This window comes from Salmo salar, chromosome 23, assembly GCF_965601325.2.
Source record: "Salmo salar chromosome 23, fSalSal1, whole genome shotgun sequence".
Classification (NCBI taxonomy): Eukaryota; Metazoa; Chordata; class Actinopteri; order Salmoniformes; family Salmonidae; genus Salmo; species Salmo salar.
Window position 1 is genome coordinate 5096673 of NC_138313.1, and position 23223 is coordinate 5119895.

Sequence of the window (23223 nt, forward strand, 5' to 3'; positions counted from 1 at the left end):
AAGGCTGTAACGTAACAAAATGTGGAGAAAGGGAAGGGGGCCTGAATACTTTCCAAATGCACTCTGTTCGATTCCCATCTCATAGGTCACCAGGGAAGCATATGGTAGTAACAACACATTCAATCCAGATGAGCAGTCATGTAGAGGCATTAACGTCACTGTAAATGTATAGCTAAAGACCCCTAGTACAATAACAGGCTGTACTGTTATCTAAGATGTATGATTAAGTCATGGGAACATTGCATTTCTCAGAAAGTGGAGAGAGAAAAAAAAAAGACATTTTGTACGAGTACTTTCCTTACATAGGCCTAATGTGTTTTAAAACAACAAAATGCACCCACACATTAGGTCATGTGAAAAGGCATTATGAAATAAAATCAAGACATTTGTGCTGTCCCTTTATTTTCAGTCATGTCTCAATCTGCTGCCTTCCTTTCCACTTCAAACTAGTAGTAAGCTGTAAACAGTGCAGTTGCATAAAAAAATAATAAGACTAAGTCATCATTTCACCTTCATTTTACAAGCACATCTTCAAATATTGTTTATTTTTTTTATACACCATTCCAGTAAAGCATTTGTCCAATCAAACTCTGATGCATTTGAATCCCCAAGAGTCCTGCTGTCCTCAAAACACATGAACACATCTAGGGCCAGACATAACATGTAGAGTTCCTTATCTATTTCATTACAGCATCATCTGCACAACGTATTAATAACAAAGCAGCTGATTATGTCTTAGAGGCTAGTGCTATTTGGTTTGAATCCACAAACATTGATTTCAGATCCTTTCTGGAGTGGACCATGAAGATATTATATAGCTGCAGGTTCCGCCTGGCCCTAGCCATGTCATGCATACAGCACTAGCCCCATAAGTCAACTTTACAGAGCAATCCGATGCTTTAGAGTCTTCTCCAGTGAGTTGGTAAGCCACTTGGTTATACAATCAGAGATATAGGCAATTGGACAGACAGCGACAAACTGGTCTGAGCTGTGGATGGAGCCTCAGACAGGTGGAATGCTAGAGCCTACTTCTTTCCCAGTGATAGACTGAAACACAAGCAAAGGGGGTTGTACGTGTTAATGATACTGTATAAAAATTAAAATGTATATAATATTTAAAGTGCTCTAAAAAGTACAGGGATAACACAATGAGAGATGATAGTGTCGGAGAGAAAAAAATAAGTACCATTTTTAATGGTTTCTCCAAGGCTCTGACAAGACTGATTTCAATCAAAAGTGCATCAATACACACGGGGTGGATTGGTTACTTTGCTGAACATATGGTACTCCCAGGATTTCTGTGTAATACGGTGAAGGAAAAAAGTATTTGATCCTCTGCTGATTTTGTACATTTGCCCACTGACAAACAAATGATCAGTCTATAATTTTAATGGTAGGTTTATTTGAACAGTGAGAGACAAAATATCAACAAAAAAAACCAGAAAAACACGTAAAAAATGTTATGAAATGATTAGCATTTTAAATGAGGGAAATAAGTATTTGACCCCTCTGCAAAACATGACTTAGTACTTGGTGGCAAAACCCTGGTTGGCAATCACAGAGGTCAGACATTTCTTGTAGTTGGCCACCAAGTTTGCACACATCTCAGGAGGGATTTGTCCCACTCCTCTTTGCAGATCTTCTCCAAGTCATTAAGGTTTCGAGGCTGACGTTTGGCAACTCGAACCTTCAGCTCCCTCCACAGATTTTCTATGGGATTAAGGTCTGGAGACTGGCTAGGCCACTCCAGGACCTTAATGTGCTTCTTCTTGAGCCACTCCTTTGTTGCCTTGGCTGTGTGTTTTGGGTCATTGTCATGCTGAAATACCCATCCACGACCCATTTTCAATGCCCTGGCTGAGGGAAGGAGGTTCTCACCCCTGATTTGACGGTACGTGGCCCCGTCCATCGTCCCTTTGATGCTGTGAAGTTGTCCTGTCCCCTTAGCAGAAAAACACCCTCAAAGCATAATGTTTCCACCTCCATGTTTGACGGTGGGGATGGTGTTCTTGGGGTCATAGGCAGCATTCCTCCTCCTCCAAACACGGCGAGTTGAGTTGATGCCAAAGAGCTCCATTTTGGTCTCATCTGACCACAACACTTTCACCCAGTTGTTGTCCTCTGAATCATTCAGATGTTCATTGGCAAACTTTAGACGGGCATGTATATGTGCTTTCTTGAGCAGGGGGACCTTGCGGGCGCTGCAGGATTTCAGTCCTTCACGGCATAGTGTGTTACCAATTGTTTTCTTGGTGACTATGGTCCCAGCTGCCTTGAGATCATTGACAAGATCCTCCCGTGTAGTTCTGGGCTGATTCCTCACCGTTCTCATGATCATTGCAACTCCACAAGGTGAGATCTTGCATGGAGCCCCAGGCCGAGGGAGATTGACAGTTCTTTTGTGTTTCTTCCATTTGCGAATAATCGCCCCAACTGTTGTCACCTTCTCACCAAGCTGCTTGGTGATGGTCTTGTAGCCCATTCGAGCCTTGTGTAGGTCTACAATCTTGTCCCTGACATCCTTGGAGAGCTCTTTGGTCTTGGCCATGGTGGAGAGTTTGGAATCTGATTGATTGATTGCTTGCTTCTGTGGACAGGTGTCTTTTATACAGGTAACAAGCTGAGATTAGGAGCACTCCCTTTAAGAGTGTGCTCCTAATCTCAGCTAGTTACCTGTATAAAAGACACCTGGGAGCCAGAAATCTTTCTGATTGAGAGGGGGGTCAAATACTTATTTCCCTCATTAAAATGCAAATCAATTTGTAACATTTTTGACATGTGTTTTTCTGGATTTTGTTGTTATTTTGTCTGTCACTGTTCAAATAAACCTACCATTAAAATTATAGAATGATAATTTCTTTGTCAGTGGGGAAACGTACAAAATCAGCAGGGGATCAAATACTTTTTCCCCCTCACTGTATAACATGTATGAGGAATGAATGACAGGCTTTTGGCACCAGGTTCTGTCTCTGTTTCTGTGAACAGTTACATATGGACATTGAAGATCCTTGGCAGCATTAAGATAAGCCAGGAACTATTTCAGTGTGATACAGTCTGACTAGTCATTTCGACTCCAGTGACCAGGCAAAAGCAGTGAGATGGAGAGCAAAAACCGGGGACGTGTTCATTAGCGCACACGTAACAAAATGTTTAAAAATGTTTTAAGGACAAGTAGCATTTACTTATAGATAGTCCCTCCCTGTTTCAGTTTATGGTCTTCCATTTAGTGCTTAATGAACACCCCTGGTGGCCATAGGCCTATGCTGTGAAAATGACATAGCATGTACACTGGAGGCAATGTGAGAAGAGCCGTCATTAGCCATGGTTTTGCTAAAAGTCATGTTCTCTTCAAGCTACCATTAATGCCAGTATGGAGCTGCTTCAAAAAACTCAGGGCATCTTTAGGGAATTTGGTGGAATTCCTACTTTTCCATGGGAAATGTGATAATATATTCCTGCACTTTTTCAATAATGCCATTGATTTTTCCCAGCACCTGTACTGCACTACAGTGTTCAAAACTGTGGATGTGAACATTCAACATTTCTAACCTTGCTTGAGGCAACTGAAACAAACCATCTGGGCGGTGTTGAGCCATGCAAGAGAGGACAGAGCCAGACTAGGGCATGATGATATGAGATTGAAGCAAAGAGAGAGTGAAGCTGAGAGAAACATACTTGTTAAAAGAGTCGTCTTGAAGGTTAAGGACCAGGTTGTCTGCGGAAAGGTACACTTTGTTCTGGGACGTTGCCACCTGAAAGACAATACACAGAGAGACAAAACACACAGTTGAAAACAAAGTGTCACAGAACTAGTCTTGTAGCAGCTCGTAGCATAAGGGAAACAGCCATCCTTCAGGCCTAATAATACTGATATAACCAGCTAACTGCACTGCGGGTTACCATTGGTTCTCATTGCAAACAGCTACAAAAAAACACAGGCTGCTAAAATGACTGACCCCATTCTTACTGGAACAATGTCTGATTAGAACAATAACATCACAGAGCCTCTGAGGATGAGTAACTAATTCCGCAATACCTAATTAATAAAGTATTTCTGTAGAATTATCATGACAGTCATTGATATCCAGTATATAGAACTCACCGTCTTAGCAATGGCCTGGGCAGCTCTAATTCGTCGAAGCTTCAGGTATCCAGGATTCTTTGTCACTGCTTGTCCCAACTACAACAAACACAGAGCCAGAATCATATAACGTGCTAAAGTCAATAAAAAAACAATTGTTGACTAGAATAATCAGCCTGGTGTTTGAGGTTGTGCAAGGTCATGTGAAGACGAGGGGACAGGTTGTCCAAAGGTTATGGTGAGATTAATGTTTTACCATCTTGGCAGCCTCTGCCTCTCCCTCCGCCTGGATAATCTTATGTCTCTGGTCTTGTTTGGCTTTCTCCACGTAGAACTGGGCTCTCTGGGCCTCCTGCTGGGCTGCGGAGACAGACAAGCTTTGTTTAAACTCCACGCGTGCACACACAATCTACTAACACACATTAGTGCACTGACTAACCCACACACAGAAAAAAATATATAAAAACAGGCAAGTTATGCATCCACAGACAGCCGTATACACCCCAACACATGCGCACACAAGATGTGGCAGATACATACCAACTTGTTTGGCCTCTACGGCAGCTGTGTACTCTCTGCTGAAGCTTAGCTCTGTGATGGCCACGTCATCGAGGATAATGTTGAAGTCTTTGGCTCTCTCAAACAGCTCTCGGCGAATCAACAATGACACCTACACAGCACACAGACGGTTACAGACAAGAAAAGGGCAAAAAAAAATAAGCGTTGGTTTACGTTTCAGTCTATTTTAAAGGGGGCTGAACTTCCTGATTTAGCCTCGTTTTTCCAGCTTGGTCATTAAGAAATGCAGCGGCCATGACTGAAGCCAAACGAGAGTTGTTTTGGGGGATAATGTGGGTGTCCCTTCTAGACAACTTGAAACAGTCGAAATAGGTCTTGTGTCAAAGTCCGCTAGGCTAGCTAGCTTGAGCTAACCAACTTCTTTCGCCAATTAGCTTCAGCCGGCTGGTGTGCGACAATGGCAAAGTTGGTTTGACATTTTATAGCCCATCTCTGGGGATTGTTAGGGACTGTCAATAAATTACAGAATGTAAATGGGAAAATATTTTCATATTGCACATCTTTACAGGGATGAAAACTGGTGAGGGCTCAAAAATGTGACTTTTTTGGCACTAAAACGTCAAAAAAAATCCCTGCTAGGGGGAAATACAGGTTTTAACTAATTAAACAAAGAATATGATCTACATGATCAGTCTCTGTGTGTAAAACAAAAAAAGTGTTAATGTGAACCTAGCTAAAAAAAAAAAATGTAAAGAAAGCAATCCAATGTTATTTGTTGACTAGACTTTACTGCAAATGATACTCAAGTCTTGAGAAAAAAAACAATACATTAATATTGCAGTTAGCCATGAAAGCCTTTATAATAGAAATATTGCACTTTGGGAAAAAAACATCTTAAGTAGAAATAGAATAAAACAGGAATTCTATTTTTGCTCTATTATAGTGGCCACTATAGTAGACGTAGATCAAGAGCACAATGCTACATGTGTGAAAAAATAACGTTCACTAAGTAAAAAAAATAAAAGTATAATCCCCTCACTCCGAAACAAGTGTTACTGTGAAGTTCAACACAACAAAAGCAATATCTTTGGACTACACATTCTGCCTGTGGACATCTGCGCATGATACCCTTTGCTGGCATAATTGATCTCTTTCAGGCAGAGAGCCTGGCATACCCCTTTTTATCCACTTATTGAAAAAGTGAGAAAGCGGGAAAGTGTGTGGTGTTCCTTTCACCTCTATAGCGGCATCCAGATTAAGCCAGGCCCAGCTCCAGCTGCACTTCATCCATGAATCCACTTGTTTAACAAGCAACGTCTCATTTTCACCGAATTCTCTCATTGTGAAAATTAACCACATACTGTAGAGGGAAAACATCAGTTCACAGATAACTAACTAAATAACGACCTAACTACTAACATTTCACAGATTGCCAAGGTCCAATAAGCAACTAACGCTTTATAACTTGAGGAACGGCAAAGAGTCGTATACCAGTTAATACTTTAGCGAATTGGTTAGGTTACTAACATTAGCGCATCTGACTTTATTAGCCATCTAATTTTCACACCATAAACTCAATTATTTGATCAGTTAATTTGGCTAATGTTGCTCATCATTTCTCTGGCTAGCTAACGGAGAATTCGATCCAGCTAGCAAGATACTTAACGCTAACAATACTTGTTCCGCCACACTTTCTCCCTCACCTCAAACTTTCCAAATGCCAGTTGTTTTTCGGTTACAGCTCATGAAGTACGCTTCATCACCCTCTTGCCCTCGTCTCCGTGGTCAGGCTTCTCACCTACCTCTTCGTTATCGTTCAGGGGACGCGCTGCTGTAACTGACAAACTGCCTTTCCACACTCCCGCTGTATTTCCAGTGTGCTCTGATCTGGAAACTAGAAAATGGGTTGTCTCTTCAGTCGCGTGCTGCATTCTGTTATGTAAACGATTGGCTGAGCGTTAGATACAGCCTGAATTGCTCTAAACACCCATCACTCGTTTGCTAACAGCCAGTAGCGATCCAAAGTTTGTATGTGAAGATTACTTCGAAAGACGCAGACATTGTTGTTCCGAACTCACTTCACTCGCACTAAGAGAGCAAGAGTTGCACCCCTTCTGAAAAAAACTACTCGATCCCTCCGATGTCAACAACTACAGACCAGTATCCCTTCTTTCCTTTCTCTCCAAAACTCTTGAACGTGCCGTCCTTGGCCAGCTCTCTTGCTATCTCTCTCAGAATGACCTTCTTGATCCTAATCAGTCAGGTTTCAAGACTGGGCATTCAACTGAGACTGCTCTTCTCTGTGTCACGGAGGCTCTCCGCACTGCTAAAGCTAACCCTCTCTCCTCTGCTCTCATCCTTCTAGACCTATCTGCTGCCTTTGATACTGTGAACCATCCGATCCTCCTCTCCACCCTCTCCGACCTGGGCATATCCGGCGCGGCCCACGCTTGGATTGCGTCCTACCTGATAGGTCGCTCCTACCAGGTGGCGTGGCGAGAATCTGTCTCCGCACCACGTGCTCTCACCACTGCTGTCCCCCAGGGCTCTGTTCTAGGCCCTCTCCTATTCTCGCTATACACCAAGTCACTTGGCTCTGTCATATCCTCACATGGTCTCTCATATCATTGCTATGCAGATGACACACAATTAATCTTCTCCTTTCCCCCTTCTGACAACCAGGTGGCGAATCGCATCTCTGCATGTCTGGCAGACATATCAGTGTGGATGACGGATCACCACCTCAAGCTGAACCTCGGCAAGACGGAGCTGCTCTTCCTCCCGGGGAAGGACTGCCCGTTCCATGATCTCGCCATCACGGTTGACAACTCCCTTGTGTCCTCCTCCCAGAGTGCTAAGAGCCTCGGCGTGACCCTGGACAACACCCTGTCGTTCTCCACTAACATCAAGGCGGTGACCCGATCCTGTAGGTTCATGCTCTACAACATTCGCAGAGTACGACCCTGCCTCACACAGGAAGCGGCGCAGGTCCTAATCCAGGCACTAGTCATCTCCCGTCTGGATTACTGCAACTCGTTGTTGGCTGGGCTCCCTGCTTGTGCCATTAAACCCCTACAACTCATCCAGAACGCCGCAGCCCGTCTGGTGTTCAACCTTCCCAAGTTCTCTCACGTCACCCCGCTCCTCCGCTCTCTCCACTTGCTTCCAGTCGAAGCTCGCATCCGCTACAAGACCATGGTGCTTGCCTATGGAGCTGTGAGGGGAACGGCACCTCCGTACCTTCAGGCTCTGATCAGGCCCTACACCCAAACAAGGGCACTGCGTTCATCCACCTCTGGCCTGCTCACCTCCCTACCTCTGAGGAAGCACAGTTCCCGCTCAGCCCAGTCAAAACTGTTCGCTGCTCTGGCACCCCAATGGTGGAACAAGCTCCCTCACGACGCCAGGACAGCGGAGTCAATCACCACCTTCCGGAGACACCTGAAACCCCACCTCTAAGGAATACCTGGGATAGGATAAAGTAATCCTTCTAACCCCCCCTTAAAAGATTTAGATGCACTATTGTAAAGTGGTTGTTCCACTGGATATTATAAGGTGAATGCACCAATTTGTAAGTCGCTCTGGATAAGAGCGTCTGCTAAATGACTTAAATATAATGTAAATGTAAAGAAGGAGGCTCGCTCAGCTGGTGCTAGCACATGCGCAGATCAAATACACCCCACTGGAACGCCGATTAAGGTGTTTACATGTCCCAATAATTCAAAAGATTGCTCAGAAAAATAAGGTGTTTTAATCAGTGTATGCTTACTTCGATTTTTACCTTACGCCAATTAAGTTGAGCAGAGCAAGGTGTTTACATGAGTATCGCATAATCTGCCTACTGCCATAGTCAGTTTAATATCAAATTATTGGTAAACCTAGTCATTGAAATTTAGAGCTATTGACATTTGAAAAAATATTGTCCCATGTACATTGTGTAATTCACTGATGGTCCCTAACTAGCCCCATAGGGATATCAAATGTCAAACCAAATTGACCATGGGCATTACGATCAGGTTATGTGCAGCTGCGCTCCGAATTGATGATTACTTGGGTGCTGCCAGCTGTCGGTAGGGTTGAAATAAACAACCCAAGAAATACTGTTACAGTACCCTTCAATCCATGACATACATTTTTTTCATATTATCTCCCAAATCTCAGTTGTGGGCGAGAATGAATTTATGACCAGAATTATCCTATTTACACCTTGTCGTCAATTTTAACACTAGAAAAAAATAAAAATAAAAAAATAAATAAAATAAAAAATCTGACCCATATGGATGCCACATAGGCCATTTTCAAAACGAGAAGTTGCTTTTTAGGGACAGTCACTTTTAAAGCAGAGACTGGTTAGGTACACAACCTTTGTACAATATAATCCTGAGACTGTGTGGCAGTACCGGTGCTCTCTGAATGATGAGATTTAGGCTACCTGTGCGAGTCACTCTGCCATACCTGTGCTCTCTGAGTGATGAGCTGCGAGGCATTGAACTTGGCCACCACGCTCTTCAGCACCTCGTTGACGATGGAGGGTAGTACTCTCTCGTCATAGTCCTTCCCCAGCTGCTGGTACATGGCAGGCAGGTTGGCGGCCACAGGACGGGACAGCACACGCAGCCCAATGTTAATCATCTGCAGATCTATAGAGGTAAGAGAGACAGGAAGAGAGAAGTCAGTGCTGTATCTTCCTTTACCTCATCTTCCATCTTTACTGATCTGAAAGCCTCAAATCTTTACTGATCTGCTGGACATAATGTACTGGTCTACATGTATCCATACTGGAATCAAACTCATCCCCCTATTTCAGCAATCATGTACCTTTGCTTCCAGTTAGTGAAGCAATCTTCCTGGGCCTGGCTCTGATGTCATAGATTATGGGGTACTGGATCCATGGTATCCTGAAGAACAACAAAAACAGTTCAGTTTAAATATGGTCATGTGAATTTAGCTTTGCGTCAAGCCAACTGATCATGACAACCCTGGCTTCATTATAAACCCCTGGAGTGTAGGCCTACCTGAAGTGTAGTCCTTCAGCCAGCACTGTGTCCATCTGCATCCCCCCGATTCTGTTGAAGATGATTGCTCTCTGACCTCCATCCACTGGGAACAAACCATTCCACACAACGTTAGTGGGGTGCACTCATTATCATGATAATAGCGTTACCCATTTCACTACCAGACACTAGGTTAGGCCTACCTGTGAATGTAGCTTCTTTGACCCCATAAGCCAGAGCTCCAGCCCCAATGAGCAGCTTGAGGCCTATTCCTGCTCCCTTGCCCCCTGCGCCAGACATACGACTGGCCAGGTCCCTCAGGTTTGTCAGGAAACGCTTGGGAAGGAAGAAAAAAAAAATGTCATCTCAGGTGTTGTTGCTATTGGACAGAGCTTATGTCTTCACAAAATATTACAAGGCTTCTTTTACCACTATTTATCATCAGGTCAGTAATGCACTGCACATTAAGTGTTTTGGAGGGCTTGTTGTGATGGTCCAGCTAATTTAACACCATTATCACATCTAGTGGTCTTAAGGGGTACTGTGGCCTGGACCTGTCAGTGTCATTGTCTCCATCTCAAATATTCTTGACCATTTATAGTTAGTGATGCACCGATATTACATTTTTGGCCGATACCAATATCCAATATTTCTTGCCCCCCCCCCCAAAAAAAGATACCGATATTTAACATTTTAAGCATTCTAGTACAGTTATAGTTAAAACACACATGGACGGAGCGGTCTAAGGCACTGCATCTCTGTGCAAGAGGTGTCACTACAGTCCCTGGTTCGAATCCAGGCTGTTTCAAATCCGGCCGTGATTGGGGGTCCCATAGGGTGGCGCACAATTAGCCCACCGTGGTCCGGGCCGTCATTGTAAATAAGAACTTGTACTCATTTCGCCTTTAAGTTGTCTCACTGAAATTCTAACTCTCTCAAATGACTGCTCGATCCACACAGCATACATTGTGGGCTAGGTTAGGAATGCTGTGTTGCAAGTGTAGCGCAAAATTTTACGTGGCGTCCTTACGTCAATTACCTATGTTATAAAGGTATGCACGGTAGCTTTGACATCGGTTTTTAACGTCGGCGTTAAACTAGACATCGGGCCGATACCGATGTTGGCATTTTTAACTAATACGTCCGATTCCGATATGTTCACAAATATATTGTGCATCCCTATTTATAGTATTATGGAACTGTGGATTGTACAGGTCTTTGAGTAATGAATGAGCATGTAAACTAGCCAAGTTTAAGCAGCACTTAAACCAATGTTTTCTACATAAACTGATATGCAAGTAACGTGCATGTTAGCTGACAAACGCGCAACTCTCTTTCCTTAAATGGAGGCAGAGTTGAGCTTTCTCAGCTACCTGCATGTAGCATCGAAAATGATGTCACGGGTCAAAATGTATTGGTCGTGGGTTTTTGGAACTACTAAGTTGCACCGCGGCCGCCATGGGATTCTTTAAAAAGTGTATGTAATAATGTATCAGTACCAGTCAAAAGTTTGGAGACACCTACTCATTCAACGTTTCTTTTTTTGGAAAATAATAGTGAAGAAATCAAAACTATGAAATAACATATTGAAGCATGTTGTTACCAAAAAAGTTTAAATAAAAAAATGTCTATTTTATATTTGAGATGCTTCAAAGTGGCCACCCTTTGCCTTGACAGCTTTGCACACTCTTGGCATTCTCTCAAGCAGCTTCATCTGGAATGCTTTTCCAACTGTCTTGAAGGTGAAACTGGTTGAGAAAATGCCAAGAGTGTGCAAAGCTGTCGTCAAGGCAAAGGGTGGCTACTTTGATCAATCTCAAATATATTTTGATTTGTTTAAGACGGTCTTGGTTGCTACATGATTCTGTGTGTTATTTCATAGTTTTGAGGTCTTCACTATTATTCTACAATGTAGAAAATAGGAAAATAAACAAACTCTTGAAGGAATGAGTGTGTACACACACACACACACATACACACGTTATTCCAAACGACAATATTGTCCCATACTTCATCAAGAAACTAGCTAGCTAAAATTTGAGAACTGGCCATTTTCTAGTTGGTTAGGGAGCGATTTACCTAAATTGCCAATAGCAAACCTTCCCTTCCATATGAAATCTAAAAAAGACCTAGCTATAGTTTGAAAACTGGCATAGTTAAGCTTTGCTGAGTGAGGATAGGCAAGTCAGAAAAACGACCTGCGTAGCTATCGTCGTTAGCTTGCTAGCTAAGATAGCTACCTCGATCTCCTCTTTAAATCATAGTCTAACGTTACAAGGCAATAACACACGTTTGTGTAGAATACAAAACTAGTTCCACAATAATAAGGTATGTCTTGACTTTGTCTTTAAGTGTGGTTGCTATTTGAAATACTCACGTTGGGCTCTTTATTCGCCATGCTTGCAGTAGATATCCAAGGTCGTGACCAATGAACGTGTCATCACCATAGAGAATGATAGAGCATGCTAGTGGCCAAAAGGCCGTTTTAGCGATTGGCGAAGCCAATGAGGGCTTCCACCATTTTAATGTAGGCAACTAGGTGGGACTTACAACTCCATTGGCTGATCCCTCCTGGTGACCCTGTCAGAGTCATGTCCAACCGGGTCATGAGGAGGGATCAGCCAATGAAGAAAAACATTGACTACGTCAAAATGCAGATAGCCTCAATGGCGCTGCCCATGCTGTCACAGACGCTATAATGACACAGCTACAAAGAGTCCACTCTCTCTATGGTCATCAGAGACAACTTTGTCCTTTGCACATTCAGGTGAAAGGCTTTCAGGGACTTGAGTTCAATGCAGCTTGAAATTATATAGCTGCCCTCTTGTGGGCTTGTGTGTATTTTATGAAACTGGCTTGTGTTCAATGGAATACATTCAAAGTTAAAGGTAGACTCAGTGATATGACGTTTTTACACTGCTGCTACTCACTGTTTATCTATGCATAGTCACTTTACCCCTACCTACATGTACAAATTACATCACTAACCTGTACCCCCGCACATTGACTCGGTACCGTACCCTGTATTTTGCCTCGTTTTGTTACCATTTATTTTGTAAATATTTTCTCTTTTCTTGAACTGCATTGTTGGTTAAGAGCTTGTAAGTATGCATTTCACAGTAAGGTCTACTACAAGTTGTGTTAGGCGCATGTGACAAGTTTAATTTGATATTACTGAAAATTATAAACGCAAATTGTAAAGTGTTGGTCACGTTTCATGAGCTGAAATGAAATATCCCAGAAATCTTGCATATGCACAAAAAGCGTATCTCTAATTGTGTGCACAAATGTTTTACATCCCTGTTAGTGAGTGTTTATTTTGCCAAGATAATCCATCCACCTGACAGGTGTGGCATGTCAAGAAACAGCATGATCATGACACAGGTGCACCTTGTGCTGGGGACAAAGGCCACTAAAATGTGCCGTTGTCACAACACAATGTCAGATGTTTGAAGTTGAGTGTGCAATTGGCATGCCGACTGCAGGAATGTCCAGAGAATTGAATGTTAATTTCTCTACCATAAACCAGTCGTTTTAGATAATTTGGCAGTACAGCCAACTGGTTTCACAACCGCAGACCACATGTAACCACACCAGCCCAGGACCTCCACCTGCAGGATTGTTTGAGACCAGCCACCTGGACAGTATTGGTCTGCAATTAAGCTCTTGTGGGGAAAAACTGCACCCCTGCCCAGTCATGCGAAATCTGTAGATTAGGGCCTAATGGATTTCCTTTTATGAACTGTAACTCAGTAAAAACATTTAAATTGTTGCATGCATGTTTGTTCAGTATAGATACAGAAAGTAAACAGCATAGTGGGTCAATTTCCACAAGAGCATTTAAGCACAAGGCTCAAACTTCCACTGTTTTGGTCCTGTGACTACCATGCTGTATGTGACAGAGAAGTCTTACATCTCAATATCTGCAGCGCTGCGTGTCATGTTCCTAAGACTACCTTTAACAGCCCACAGGTTTATCAAAGTGTTGAGTGGCTGTAGTTAAAATATGAACAGATTAGTTCTGTTTTCACACAGGTACCTTGTGCCTCACTTGGCAAGTATGTACTCCCAGGAGACAAAATATCTTATGCATGAACTTTGTCATTCAGTGACAGTTAAGTCAACTACAAAAAAAAGGCAATGGCTTTTCTTCCTGACATCTTTTAATCCATAATTCATGTAGTAATAAACAGCCTATTTTACAGATTTAGTTCATCTAAAAAAAAAATCCAAACAATGACAATATCAGCAACCACATCAACTGAAAGCAAAAATTACAAATGCAAGGTTACAAGAGCAGTTTACATCTTAGGGTTACATTTCTGGAATGACAAGGAAAAAATAATGTACAAATAAAATCATTTACATGGTTGTCTGTCATGAGCATGGTCATTGCCCATATATACATATATAGATATTTACATATAAAATGTCTTGTCTGCCAAGAAGCCAGTGTGATCTTGGTTGGATTTTGGTTTCTTTCGTGCTGCTGTCACTGTAGAAGACAAATGCGCTCCTTCGAACATGGCATCCTGTGACCACTGAAAAACAACAATCAGCAGTGTATGCCTGGTCCTCCCCATTTCAAGGGTTGAAAAAAAATTCAAAATGTGTTCCTCTTCAGACGTAGAAAAGTCGTACCCGGGAGGTGCTGACGTGAAGGTCGTCGTCAAAGAACTTGGTCTCTATAACAACATTCCCACTGCAAGGGAGAGAAAAATAAATGTTTCAAATCAGCAAACACTGACCACTAGCTGCAAAGTATGAGGCAAAGCAGTCCCATAAAGGAAATGAGTTTCCTGCCAGTTTAGCATAAAAAAAGTGAGGTGAAGGAATCTCACTGTAGCCTAATGACTTACTCAAGATGTAGCCTAGTGAGTGCATATTGTATACTACTGACAATTGCACAACCCAACTGTAGGAGAATGACCAAAAAGCACAACATTTTTTTGTTGCATATCCTTACGTTAAAACATTTGCGGGCATCATCTGAGACTCTGGCGCTGCCTCTATCAAAGACTGCCATGTGTTTGTGGAGTTGGGAATCACAAAGCCAAACTCAAAGAACCATTCTGCAGGTAGAGGAGAGAGACACACAAAATACATGTAATGAGTGCATTCACTATGCACAGACATTGCATTCTTATTGAGTATATGTATAATAAGATTGAAACAGATGAAATAGACTAGTACCTTCTAAGCATTGGCCTTTGAAGAAAACCTTCTGTTCAAGGCGGAACTTTTCCAGTTTTTCTGACGAAGAGAAATTTAGCTCTCTGGACACAGCTTTGCACTTGAGGATTTTCTTGGGGACTCGAGCTGCAAGGAAATGAATGGGACAGTCAAACTACCAATTAGGAGAGAATAGATGCACTCAACACAACAGCCTGATGTTTACCAAGACCTAGGCTACTTTCTCACATAGATTCTGATATAATTCCTCACTACCGGCATTTTCTGTAGATTCTAATATCAATGTTGTGTATATAACTATGTGCAGAGGTAAATTGATAATCATTTTGACTAGGGTTGGGCGGTATCCAGATTCATATCGTCATACAGTTTCTGAACTCTACGCATTACAAAATGTGCACACAATGGGTACAATTTCCATTAAAAAAAATATGCACAAAACAATTTAGGCAACAGGGATCATGATCGGGGGGGGGGGGGGATTGAATGTCTTCTTTAACCAAAACGCTTGATCTTGACATCAAGCCACTCAAACAAAATGCATAGCTGGAGTCCTGAGCTGGATATAACACATTTGACATCTTAGATGTTATACTCAACTTATAGTTAGTTATAAGCAGAATAGCACGCACTGCTTTTTTCAATCATTCTGTTGACATTTCGAAATACACCGTATACCGGGGTATCACACAAGCCAAATTTTGACATTGGTTAGGGTTCAAGTTCTTGAGGACAAACTGGCAGACTGCTGGGATGGTTAGAATGGAGTGGTCAACAAAGCAGGACTGAGGCCATGGACAGTCATTAATGAAGTGGTCAGAGTTGCTGTGAATGCCTTGCTTCTTTAAAATTGAGTTAGATTTATTTACATTTCCAATTTGATGTCTGTAAATCCTACTGTATATCAATTCCAGTATTTATTTACGTTTAATAAAATCAATCATAAATACAGTGGTCATCTTAGTAGTGGTAGGAAGATATGGCCTAATACATTTTCTACACCAAGAGGAAAGCCGACAGTAAACCTCAGGAGGTTCCAGTACCTTCATGTTCAACCCCAGGAAGAGACAAGTCCTCTGTTCCCTGCCATAGCACCTTCCCAGTCTCAGCATCACGCAGGTTCATCCAGTTTCTGGGAGACCAGGAGTCAAGGAATACTACACAGTCATGGGTTTGACTGGCGGTAGCCTTGTCCAAGTTATTTCTATATGTAGTGCTTGTCTATAGCAAGTGGAAAAAATTTCCCTCAGTGGATCAATGAAGTAATGCCAGTATTCCTCAAGGTGGCACACAAGGTAACAGGAAACCCTGACCCATCAAGCTATGATAGTGGCAGCCAAGTGAAAAAACAATAGGCTGATTTTTAGTTCTCAAAAGATTATATTGTAAAATAATATAGGTCAATTATATTTTCTACATGCTGGTTTTAGTCATTTAAGTTGACTGAGTTTATTTTTGGGGTACAGGGGAACTGGCATGTGTTAAAGCCAAAATTGAAAGCCGGGTAGACCTATTTGCATTCTTCCAAAAATCTTCAAGAGCCGCTGTGTGTGGCCCCAGTCATTTACACCAGCTCTCACGCCATGTTCTTTTATTGGAGTGGCCTATTTTAGTGGATTAAAGCCACCTATGATTATTTAGCTACTACTAGCTAACCTCTTCTAATAGGTCATGTGGTACAAAGCCAAGGCAAGTGGGTAGCAGTACTCCAACTGGTGCAAGTGCTAACGGACAGAACAAAGAATTTCTAACTCAGCGCTGGGAATAAAAAGCCAACTGGAAGATATACCTGTTGTGTCAACTAGAGGGTACTATGTCAGAAGCACCTGACCCCCCTCCCCGTCTCAAAGCCATCTGTGCTGCTCTTCTTCCTCCCGCTCAACACACAGGGAGCAACAGGGTGTCAGCACCAGGCCACCAGCTTCAAACAGCAAAATAATGAAAATGGAGTAAAGTGTCAGTCAAGTCATTCGCCACATGGGATAAACTCTTTCAAACGAATAGGGGCCTTGACTGAATAATGGTCAAATATAAAAAAAAGCAGGAAGGAAAATAAGTCACGCAAACATGACGCGACCAACCTCAACACTGAGCTTGGCTAGCAAGCTACTGTAGAGTAGGGCTGTCTTAGTGAGATGAAACTTGTGGCGCTTTGAACCACTTAAGCCTTTCAAATCTGACTGCAGCCCAGTGAGCCCAGTTGCCTCCCTCCCAGCAGCTTCCACATCCTTCTAGAATGATCAACAAAGTCCACAGTGTGCAGCTCTCTCATCTTAATAGAAACTTCCTTAGAAAACATGGGCCTGTATAGGCACCCTCTTTCAATCTCTAAATGACTAGGATGCTTTGTGTGAAGTGGCTGTTGGCTGTTACCTAGACAAATTAATTGAACAGTTGTCAGCCCTGCTGGACAATGACTGTCTGGGGGACAAAGCAGTGTACCCAGCTTACCATTTATGAATGAACTGTAATACAAGCTGCTGCTGCTACTTTTTCCAATGTGAATTATCAAAAAACGTGGCCTTCGTGTTAAGCTCATTAACTGGCTGCATAAAAACAATGAAGCCAAATGTTTCCAGTACATGCCAAGGTCATAGACACTTACTTCATAATAGGCCTGGATAGGGTAGTTGAGTTAAAATGTATTCTGCTGCCAACTACAGTTAGGCCCAGTGGCGGAAAAGGTGACGTCTCCTGGATCACACATACAGACATCCCTGGTGCTAAGCAAGGAAGATCTGAAATGGGGGGGGGCAGACCCTGGTTCCACAACACTTACAGGCTTCTTAATTAGCCCTTATGGGCATGCCAGCCTCCCTACAGCCCCATCCATTTTTAAAGAGTAGCTCCTTGATGCAAAACACATGTGAATGCATGACCAATACACATGCAATAGACACGATAAATGAAAAGGAATAGGCTACATCTCACCAAGTAAACAGTGTAACAATTATTATTTTTTAAATCACAATTGTATCTATACACAGGCCTAATTGTCAAAAACACATGGTTTATGCAACTCATTGAAAAACTTCTACAGTAGCAAATAGCGGAGCCCAGCATCAACTCAGACTACCACTGTTTGGTTAGCTAGTCCTTGTGTTCATAGTTCTGTGGATCAGTTTGTTCCAGGGAAAGATTACATGCAAGTCATGTCCACTCAGGGGAAGCAGAAGCTGGCTGCAGCGCACACTGCATTCCCCTCAGAGGCCAGCCTCCGCCTGTCTTAGGTATATAACAGAGGCCATGTTGAAGCACCGTGCTCCTGTACAGGCCTGGAAGCCCGATGTAGCGTCATAACAAGAAACGGAACGCAACGGAGTCATGTATGGACTTTGTCAGATGCATGTCTAATTAACCTAGCTACTTGTGTTCATGTGCAGTTTTTTCCAATACAATGACCTACTGTAGGGCAATGAAGGGACTACTGATGTTATTCTATAAAATACATTAGTGTACTATGGAAGCAAGGCCGTTCCCATGAATCAAAGTTTTGAATCTGATTAAGCACACTTTCAGGTTATACTTAGTCATTAAAGAACGTGAATATTACACTAGCCTTAGTACACTTTCTAACTGAAAGCAACTATGATACCCTTATCAGTATTCAAACAAGCAAATTGGTGCTGAAGCTGAGTTGTAGCAGGTCCTGTGCTTTCTTTGAATACTCCCCGCTGTGAAGCAACTTTTTTAACCTTCTATAATTATCTTTATTGCGTAAGACCTACAAGTCAAAAAGCCGGTCATGCCAGGGAAGTGTTCCTGTAACCTCAACGCAATAGTCACTATATGGCACTCAGTGATCGACAACTTTGATCAGCTCACCACTGATCAACACAGTTCAAATAAATACACAACTTCTAGATGAATTTGTTGAAAAACCTTAGAAACAGCAGCATCCACAGACTTCCTTCATGACGTTGTAATCACAATTAACCTGATGCTGGTTACCCAACTATCGAGGGGAAGGAAGGAGTTTTTGTTCTTAGCTCAAAGACTGACAATTCCTCACAATACAATTGATTGCTTGGTCTCAGGAGGATCAACTTAAAAACAGCTTGACTGTCCTCTACAATCCAAAAATGCAAGTCAATTAAGAACAAATTCTTACTTACAATGAGGGCCTAGGAACAGTGGGTTAACTGCCTTGTACAGGGGCCGAACATACTTTTACCTTGTCAGCTCGGGGATTCGAACTAGGAACCTTTCAGTTACTTGCCCAACGCAAAAACCACTAGGCTACCCGCCACCCTTAACTGCATAGGCCCAAGTTCTTCACAAAGGTCCTGAAATGAGTATGTGTATGCGGCCAGGGGTCCATGCAGAGGTAACACGCTAAACTCAGTCACCAGACCTGTTAGGAGGAGGACCATAAGGTAGCAAATCCCCATCCTTGCAAATCAAGGATTTAAGAATTACCAGCCTAGAAAATGAAGCCTGCCCAAGGAAGGTCACACAGATCCACAGCCTGTCACAACAGTCAGGATTCTTACCTATTCAACACTGAATATACCCTTAGTACTACCAAGAAATGTGTAAAGTACAGAGTGGAATTAAATAATGGGCCTTCAAAGTTCCATGTTAAGCCGGTGGAAGCAACGCAGGTGTGATTATTCTCGTCCGCATTACTGTACCTATTTTGGGACCAGTGGCTTGTGTTATGTAAACCAGAGAGAGGGCTTCTACCTGAGCTAGGAGATGAAAAAGTTACCCAGAGAAGGTACATCAAACAAGCTCCACTATGGTATGATTAAAAATGCATGTTGAGTTAAGACAGTGATTGCAGGAGGTAAACTGTCAGATTTCCCACTCTGCCCTGCCAACAGCTCCAGTTATGTCCAACAGGTTCAGTATAGATCAACCTTCCAGTCAGACACTTATTTTTTTAATATATTTTTTAAATATTTTAGCCACTGTGCAGGCTGTTTTAATAAAGTAAAGCATTCTCCTGTACAAGTAATAGGCAATGCAAGACAATTAGCAATACTGTTCTGTATGCATGGACAGATACAGGGAGCATCAGCAAACGGCTACCCAAGTTAAATTCAAATCAGAACCAGCCAGCTAACTAGCTATGGCACCCATTTAGCTAACACCTAACCTGTGTGCATGTCCCACTACCTCCTTGTCCAATTTGACTAACTAGCTAGTCAATTTATCCAAAGTTAGCCACCACATAACGTTACAGCTGCAGTGTCTAGCTAGTTAGGCCGGTTATCTAGCTAGGTAACTTGCCAGCAAACCAGCTAGAAGCAGGATGGCCCAGAAAGACACCAGCAACCCCGCTAACGTCAAACTATCAGACTGACAATATTAGTTCGCTAGGTTCACTAACTAATAACTAACTAGTTACGCCAACGTGTGAAAAGCAGCAAGAGCCAGCAAGCAACACCACCTGGCTAGCTAGCTACGGCAGCTAATTTAGATACCAGGCAAACCATTCATTGAAAAGGATACAGTTTAAAACCCTTCAAAATCTCCTTGGCTCTGTCTTCAGTTGAAGACATTATGTCGGAGTCGGACATCTTCAGTTTCTTGAGTGGCTTGTAGCGTTAACTGACAGGCTAGCTAGCTACCAAACTAACGTAAAAGCCCCTGTAAATGGCATGAAGTCCGAGGACTCTGACGATATCGCATTAGCCTGCCGTAGATCCCAATTTAATCTCACTAGTAACTCCTACTGATCCCTTAATCGACCTACCATAAATAGAGTTTAGTCGGAGATTGACAGCAAATTCGTCCGAACACTTTACGCGGTAGCAGAGCACCACACAAAACAACAAATGAAATGAGGCTTTTAGGGAGGGAGTTGGCTGAGGGGACACGCCTCAACTCTCCTCCACCAGTAACCTCACAGATAGAACAATGAGACAGATGCTTCACCGTACGTATAAATCTGAAGCATCCGGTAGGCAATTCCACTCACCACCAAATATGGTGATGAAAGAAAGCCCAGTGGCAAGGCAGTGGGAGAAGATAGAGCAAGGCGGATTTTGGCCGACATTCTGCAAATTTTCTCATCGATTAAACATTTGATCTCAATCATGTTTTCTGTTCCCATTTCTAGAATATGTTAAGAACAGAGTGGACTGTTTTGTAGACTTTACCCTTTGCCAAAGTAAAAAAAAAAAAGGCGTTGTTTAGGAGTGCAAGGGGCGAATTTAGTTATGCAAATACATTCTACAACGTGCCAATAGGATTTCGCTAGCTCGTGCTTGGCTCTGCCCAACCCCTTGTATGTTTTGCCCACTAAGAGGCTGTGTTCTATCTTGGATTAGATATATAAACAGCTTTGGTAACCTTCTTCTTCTGTGGATTTTATATGGCGTCTGGCAACCAACTTTAAGATGCCTTACCGCCACCAACTGGACTGGAGTATAGGCCAGAGAAGGTCCCTTGGAGATCGACAAGTCAATCGTGATCAACGGGTTGGTGACCACTGCATTAGACCATTTTCCTTGTATGACTGGTGGAGGAGAGTCAGGCATGTTCTACTGATGCTGAAAGACAAATTCCAGATACAAATATTTTAGCATTAGTAGATGAGGCTTACTCAGACACACTTCTCTAAATTGATGGGTCATATGAAAGAGAGGCTTTAAACACCCCCCAGCCACATCTAGCTAGGGCCTTCCCTGTAGCTCAGTTGGTAGAGCATGGTGTTTGCAACACCAGGGTTGTGGGTTCGATTCCCACAGCACAGAAGAAAAAAATGTATGAAATGTATGCATTCACTACTGTAAGTCGCTCTGGATAAGAGCGTCTGCTAAATGACTAAAATGTAAATGTAAAATGCAATGAACAGCATGCTTACATACTGTAGGTATTCCTTTAGCCGTCCCTGTGGCTCAGTTGGTAGAGCATGGTGTGTGCAACGCCAGGGTTGTGGGGTTCGATTCCCACGGGGGGCCAGTACAAAAATGCATGAAATGAAATGTATGCATTCACTACTGTAAGTCGCTCTGGATAAGAGCGTCTGCTAAATGACTAAAATGTAAATGTAGCTAGTCTAGTCTTCCCTGTGGCTCAGTTGGTAGAGCATGGTGTTTGCAATGCCAGCATGGTGTGTGCAATGCCAGGGTTGTGGGTTCGATTCCCATGGGGGGCCAGTACAAAAAAAAAAAATGCATGAAATGTAATGTATGCATTCACTACTGTAAGTTGCTCTGGATAAGAACATCTACTAAATGACTAAAATGTACCTAAGTGGATGGGTCTCTATTGTCTAGACCTATTGACATGTTCATGAAATACAGTATTCAGAGTCTATATATTACATGTTGAGTTTATATTGAATCTTATTGTTGTGCTTCAGGTATTTGGCTTGTCTGATTAGCCTTCCCTCACACCAACCCTCCCAGGGGGACAGTTTCATCCCCTCTGAGGAGGCAGGGGGTGTAAATAAGCCCTCAGCCAACAGCGAGAAGAGCTGGACAAATCACAGTACGAGACAGAGTATACCACGGGAGGAGAGACTGGCAACGAACTGGACTCAGAGCAGTGGGAGAGGTGACACACATGCAGTAAGGAAGTCAGGCAGGCAGGCACCCACACGCGAACACACAGGCACACCAGGGTTTCCGTTAGCCGGCAGTTGCCGTTTGAAAATATTATAAATAAAACTGTTGACGCCAAAATGAACGTGAGAAAAAACATCCCATTGCAAAATAATGCTAATTGATGGAAATAACAGTCGATGTAAATACATTTCATAATCATGCTTATCGGTCTATAAATTCATTTGAATACAGTACCATTCAAAAGTTTGGGGTCACTTAGAAATGTCCTTGTTTTTGAAAGAAAAGCGAATTTTTTGTCCATTAAAATAACATCAAATTGATCATAAATACATTGTTAATGTTGTAAATGACTGTTATAGCTGGAATTTTTTATGGAATATCTACAGAGGCCCATTATCAGCAACCATCCCTCCTGTGTTCCAATGAAGCGTGTGTTAGTTAATCCAAGTTTATCATTTTAAAAGGCTAATTGATCATTGGAAAACCCTTTTGTCCTTCTTTAGACTAGTTGAGTATCTGGAGCATCATCATTTGTGGGTTCGATTGCAGGCTCAAAATGGGCAGAAACAAAGTACATTCTTCTGAAACTTGTCAGTCTATTCTTGTTCTGAGAAATGAAGGCAATTCCACACGAAGATTCTGCCAACACAGTAAATAGACCAGTAGCTTATGTAAAATATTTGACAGTATGGGTAGGCTACAGTATTGCTGAACAATAGCGTATTTAATGTCAGAGCCTTAATGTCAGAGCCTATACCAAGGCAGCACGTAGAAATAATAAATATTGAACAACAATTAGTCCTTTGCATAGAAGTGGGGCCTGTAACCTACTTTTAAATCTTTTCCAATATACAATCAATTTTGCAGAATGCAGACAGGCACTCACTATAGGCAGCATGCATGTTTAGTTTGAAAA

At 42.4% G+C, this 23223-nt stretch overlaps 2 protein-coding genes across 2 annotated transcripts; both read right to left on the reverse strand.

Moving 5' to 3' along the window:
- Positions 1 to 532: 532 nt before the first annotated feature.
- On the reverse strand, positions 533 to 12045 carry phb2 (prohibitin 2). The gene is made up of 10 exons (NM_001141404.3): positions 11972 to 12045; positions 9798 to 9930; positions 9616 to 9700; positions 9419 to 9498; positions 9056 to 9240; positions 4622 to 4751; positions 4338 to 4441; positions 4103 to 4180; positions 3676 to 3752; positions 533 to 1047 (listed from the first exon to the last, which is right to left on the reverse strand). Exons 1-10 carry the CDS (start codon positions 11990 to 11992, stop codon positions 1026 to 1028), a joined length of 915 nt encoding a protein of 304 aa, NP_001134876.1. The 5' UTR covers positions 11993 to 12045; the 3' UTR covers positions 533 to 1025.
- A 1701-nt stretch (positions 12046 to 13746) lies between these two features.
- On the reverse strand, positions 13747 to 20433 carry LOC100286589 (phosphodiesterase 6D, cGMP-specific, rod, delta). Its single transcript, NM_001146528.1, is given in 5 exon segments — positions 13747 to 14296; positions 14561 to 14666; positions 14788 to 14913; positions 15831 to 15919; positions 20245 to 20433. Coding segments are annotated over 5 exon segments (471 nt in total). The 5' UTR covers positions 20313 to 20433; the 3' UTR covers positions 13747 to 14214.
- Positions 20434 to 23223: the final 2790 nt, after the last annotated feature.